This window comes from Sapajus apella, unplaced genomic scaffold (genome assembly GCF_009761245.1).
Source record: "Sapajus apella isolate SASKATOON/1434 unplaced genomic scaffold, GSC_monkey_1.0 scaffold2459, whole genome shotgun sequence".
In the NCBI taxonomy this organism is placed as follows: domain Eukaryota; kingdom Metazoa; phylum Chordata; class Mammalia; order Primates; family Cebidae; genus Sapajus; species Sapajus apella.
The window spans coordinates 4,218-9,730 of record NW_022439385.1 but is presented as its reverse complement, the minus strand read 5'-3'; the positions used below and the strand labels follow the sequence as shown (position 1 = coordinate 9,730).

Sequence of the window (5,513 nt, the reverse complement as noted above, 5' to 3'; positions counted from 1 at the left end):
AAATTAACAAATATTCAAACATCTTATCATTTTTAAGAAGTGGAATAATACTTATATTAACCGTAAATGACATAGGAGCATAAAGATGCATCAAACCAGAGGGAAAAGCACAAAATATGATCACCTTTGTGGAAATATTGAGAACAAAAATGAAAGAATGTATCCACAGGAAGAAATGTACTTATGTTGATTGTTTGGGATAAGGTAGATATGCAGTGAATTTGGTGGCTTGTAATATTTTTATTTTATATAATTGGCATGTATTGCTTTGAAAGTAACTCAATTAAGCAAACTTCAGAAATATACCAAAAAAAGAAGAAAAAAAGGAACTTCTTCCCTTTGCTCCTATTTCAAAAAGCCCACACATTAAAGATGCTTCTTGCTGGAGGAAATACATTTAGACTCAGCCTTTAGATCTGATCCAACTGTTGGTGTTCTTTGTAGAATATAAAACAATTAATTTTTGCTTCTTTTGATCCAGTTATTCCCAGATCATTCAAACATTTATTCCAGTTCAGGGCTTAAGCAGGGATAGAAATCCATTCAGACCCTTCCCTTCCCCTTTCTATGGCTGGTCCACGTGTAGGCTGCCTTGAGAGCTGGTGTGTGTGATCACGTGATCTTCACATCGCAAGGGCCAAGGGAGGTTTATGTCTTGGTTCCTCTTCTGAGTCTGTCACTGTGCTGAGCACCACTATAGTACACTGAGCAGTAGTACTCAGCCTCGTCGTCAGGCTGTGCACCTGAGAGGGTCAGGGCCGCTTTGCCCCCAAGGAGGGAGCCTGGGAACCGGGCCGGGGTCCAGGAGTGTTTGTTGCTTGTATCATAAATCAGTGTTCTGGGGGGCTTGGCCAGGCTTCTGCTGGAACCAGTAGGGATAATTACTACTGGTGACTGCTCCAGTGCTGGAAGCACAGGTGAGAGTGACTGTCCCTCCTGGGGACACAGCCAGTGAGGGCTCCTGAGTCACCACAGCCTGGGAGTTGGACCCTGAAACAAAAAAACAGACATATTAGGAATTAGAAAGGGAGAAAAAGGGATCCCTCCAAAGTCTGGTATTTGAAATCTCTTAACCTGGGCAACAAGTGGAGAGAAACAGGAGAAAGAGAGGAGTCCAGGCCGTGGCGCTGATAATGGAAGGGACCCTTGGCTCCAGAGCTGGGGCTGGATTCTGATGGCTCTTTATCTCCTACTGAGCTCTGCATGGAGGGGGTGTGTTGTGTGCTGCTTTACGCAAATCTTAGCTACCTTTACCTCCACCTACGTCTCAGCCCCAAGAGCAGCTACACTGTGAGACGCCAGCCCAGGGCGGCTGTGTGCTGTGGATTTGCCCTGTGGGAGGAAGCAGCCGGCCTAACATTTACATGAGTCAGTTAACAACTGTGCAGGGTTCATTAACTCTCAACCTCTTGAGCTTCTTAAAATTCAAGAGACCCAGAGGGCCCCCTGGTGGCTTTCATGGACTGAGAATGCATAGTTTTCACTTATTTAACAAATCACAATTGATTTATATTTTGACATTGCCATAATATATCCCAGGCCAATTCATACCCATTATTTGTCTACTCTTTGCTCATTCCTATTTGTATTACTTTCTCTTGCTGTTGCTGAAATCCTGCCCTGTGACTGTAAGGGACTTAAATGTTATATGGTGGTGTTATCTGATTGTTTTGAACGACTAAAAAATGTTTTAATGACCTACTAACTTTTTGAAACTATTGGTTTTGAGCCTCATATTGGATAAACAGCTGGTTTAAGTGATCCTTCTTAAAATAATTTATTTTAGATAATTTTTAAACTGAAAATCACCAAAGGTTGAAGTTTTATTTTCAATTCAGTGGAAACTTAATGAGCCATGAGGTTGATCAGCAAGGTCTACATAACCACCCCACTCTCACCCACCCCAGCACTCAAAAATCCTCTAGACACCAAGGCTGAGTGAGCTTTCCTGGCTGGCAATGCTTCATACATAGAGTCACACATTGTTGACGGGAGAATGCCACATTGCCGATTACTCCACTGGGAGGGGACAGCTGGATCCTTGCTCCTGGAATTCTCCTGAACTCTGCCCGTGTGACTCTTCAATTATTTTAATCTGTGTTATTGTTCTGTACACAATTTATAGTATTGAATGTCACAGTTTTCCGTGAGTTACATTTTTGGTAGAAGTTGTTATTTTCTATTATTTTGGTAAAGCCGTTCTAATGGGTGTGGGTCCTAATTTTGTTTTGGGTTGTTTCCTGTTTGCTTATTTAAATATAAGAGATTTTCTTTCTTTCTTTCTTTTTTTCCTTTTCTTTTCTTTTTTTCTTTCTCTGCTTCAAGCCATAGTAGCTTTTACTTCTGTATAGATATTGACTAGGATGGAGCTCCCCCTGCCACCCTGGACTTAGACATGGGCAAGGGGTCCAGGGACAACAGAGTCATGGACCAGGATCAGAAGTAACAAGGTTAGAGGACTAGGCTCAGGCTCCTGTGAGTAGCTTGGGGTGACTATTATAGCAAATGACTTCATTTGTCCCAGAGTTGGTGGCTGCGTTGATGAGTCTCTCAAGCCAGTTTCTCCCTCGCTATGATGACCTGCTGCCTATCGCCCCTCTTCCTATAGATTGATCAGGAATGAATCCTTCATAACTCCCAAATTTAGGAGACCAGCTAGACTTTTACAGAGTTTCCATTACTGGGTTTTAGATAAAAGCATGTGTGCAATGGTTTTTTCATGCAAATCAGCCCCCTCTTCTTGTCTTCCAACCCCTTTCTAGAACCTCAGTCTAGACAGTCACTGGAATACATACATTTCCCAGGTGGGGTGGAGAAAGCCAAGTTGGCTGAATCTGGTTCCCTGTGATGACACCGCTGCTGAGTTCAGTGAGCAGTGAACAGATAATGCAGGTCACAGCAGGATGGCTTCCCAGCTGTCCTTATCTGCAGACCCCTCAAGGGCAAGCGTGTAGCACTCAGTGCTGCCCCAGTGTTAGACCAGCGGAGTCCTTCAGTTTCTCCTTGCCTTTGTCTGTTTTCTCCTTCACCAATGATCCGACAGTGATGGCCCTTGTTAAGCTGCATTTGTACTTACTGCTCTGCATGGAATTCCTGTATCATGACATACCTGCCTGGTCCATGCTGCTATTTTTAGTAAAGTCCTGGGATGTTGGTCTCACTGAAAGAGATTCCCTGATAGACACCAGAGCAGGGAGCCCAGTTTGGTGAAGGGGAAGCCACCAGAAATGCAGTTCTATGCCCAGAGATGCCTCCTTCTTCCCCACTCAAGAATGTGGCCCCTTTTCAGGCTCCCACGTTCTGTCCTGGAAGCTCTGGGCTCTCAGAGTGGGTCTCCCACTGCTCTCAGTCCACCCACCTTCAGCATCAAAAAGACCCTGGAGTTTGCTCTCTCATTTGACAGAGGGAGAGCCAGACTGAGTTCTTCTCTCTCTTACGTGTTACTTATTTACCTCTGGCTAAAACCCCAGTGTGTGAGGACCAAGGAGCCCCCTTCCATCTGATTTTAAAAGACATATGAGGTCCCTCACTGTGAACTCTGGCTTAGCAACCCCTGGAGAGGTCCGGAGTCTGCATACTTGAAGAATAATAAAAAGAAGAATTAGGGAAGTGAGAAGGCATTATTCGTTGGGAATCATATACCTTGTATTTAGTGCTAATTGACGTGCTCACTTGAAGATCGCTGTGTTAGAGAAGCTCTGTCTTTGAGGTTCAGTTCATAGACCTAGCATCAGGAAGAGGAAGCCAGGCCCAACTCTGCCTCTTTCAGGCTTTCAACCCTGTGAAGAGTTGGCAGATAAACTATAGTGCACCCAGGTAGGTTTGTAACTTCAAATAAAAAATATCATGTGCGAGATACATATACTGATCGTTTTTTATTGTTTTACTCAATTCAAATTTAACTGACCTCCAGTGTTTTATTTGGTAAATGGCAGAATCCTACCTCCAGGCAACGAGCACTCCCTCCCCAACAGGGCCCACTACGTGAAAAGCAATCACAAAGCTGTTTTCAGGATAAAATGAGGTCACACTCTCAGGAGTGAAATAACTGTTAGTTCCAGGGCGCGATGGCCCACAACTATAATCCCAGCACTTTGGGAGGCTGAGGTGGGTGGATCACAAGGTCAGGAGATCGAGAGTATCCTGGCTAACACAGTGAAACCCCATCTCTACTGAAAAAAAAGAAGATTAGCCAGGTGTGGTGGCACGCGACTGTAGTCCCAGCTACTCGGGAGGCTGAGGCAGGAGAATCGTTTGAACTCAGGAGGTGGAGGTTGCAGTGAGCTGAGATCACGCCATTGCACTCCAGCCTGGGTGACAAAGTGAGACTACATCTCCAAAAAAAAAAAAAAAAGCTGTTAGTCAGTAGTAAAGTTGCAGTTGCACTAAATCTTGATACCACCTGTCAAAACCTCTAGGATACAGCAAATGCAGTGCTAAGAGGAAAGTTTAGCATTAAATACCTATATCAGTAAGTCTGAAAGAGCACAAATAGACAATCTAAGGTCACACCTCACGTAACTGGAGAATCAAGAACAATGCAAATCCAAACCCAGCAGAAGAAAAGAAAGACAAAGATCAGAGCAGAACTAAATAAAATTGAAACACAAAACAATACAAAAGATAAGAGAAACAAAAATCGTTTGAACAAATAAATAAAATGAATAGATTAACCAAGAAAAGAAGAGTAAAGATCCATATAAGCTCAAATAGAAATGAAACAGGAGATATTACTACTGATACCACAGAAATACAAAAGATTATACAAGGTTACTATGAACGCCTCTGTGCACATAAGCTAAAAAACCTAGAGGAGACGGATAAATTTCTGAATATATGCAGTCCTCCTAGATTAAACCAGGAAGATATAAAAACTCTGAACAGACCAATAACAAGTAGCGAGATTGAAATGAAAATAATAATAAAAGAATGTCAACCAAGAAAAGTCCAGGACCAAACAGATTCACATTTGAATTCTATCAGACAGTCCCAGGGGTGCCTGTGTCTCCTCCCTGTAACCTCAACGCAGTCTTCACACTCTGCTGGACTCCTCAGGGTGAATCTGTCCATGGCTCTTCAGCTGTTCATTGTAGAGGACTCAGGTGGTATCAACACAAAGTTCTCTTATGTCAGGATCAAGCCATAGCAGAGACCAGCACCACGGTCTCACTTCCCCATGTGTGCTTGACACCAAGTCCTCTCCTCTCATTTGGCTCCCTTCTGCTGGCCAGAATTCTCCTTCCTCCATGGATCTTGCAGCGCTGAAGAGAAACAGAGTCTTCCCTCTAGGATTCCCTGGGGGGGAATTCCCAGAGCATTTATCTGGTAAATCTTTGTTCTCTCTCTACTTCCCCAGATTTGCCATCATAATCATTTGAATACTGTGACCAGGGATCTTGCCTAGGAGTCTGTTCTCCGAGCACCGAATGCCAGTCTGCAGGGGATCCTGGCAAATGACTTTGGAATGTTTCTCTCATGAGCAAAAAGAGCAGAGATGCTCAGTCTTTGAAAAT

At 43.6% G+C, this 5,513-nt stretch overlaps 1 gene segment (V, D, J or C); it reads right to left on the bottom strand.

The window, feature by feature from the left end:
- Positions 1–648: 648 nt before the first annotated feature.
- LOC116547238 lies at positions 649–1,189 on the bottom strand (the record flags this gene model as incomplete). The annotated part of the segment is given in 2 exon segments: positions 649–990; positions 1,075–1,189. Coding segments are annotated over 2 exon segments (457 nt in total), but the record flags the coding sequence as incomplete, so codon positions are not given.
- Positions 1,190–5,513: the final 4,324 nt, after the last annotated feature.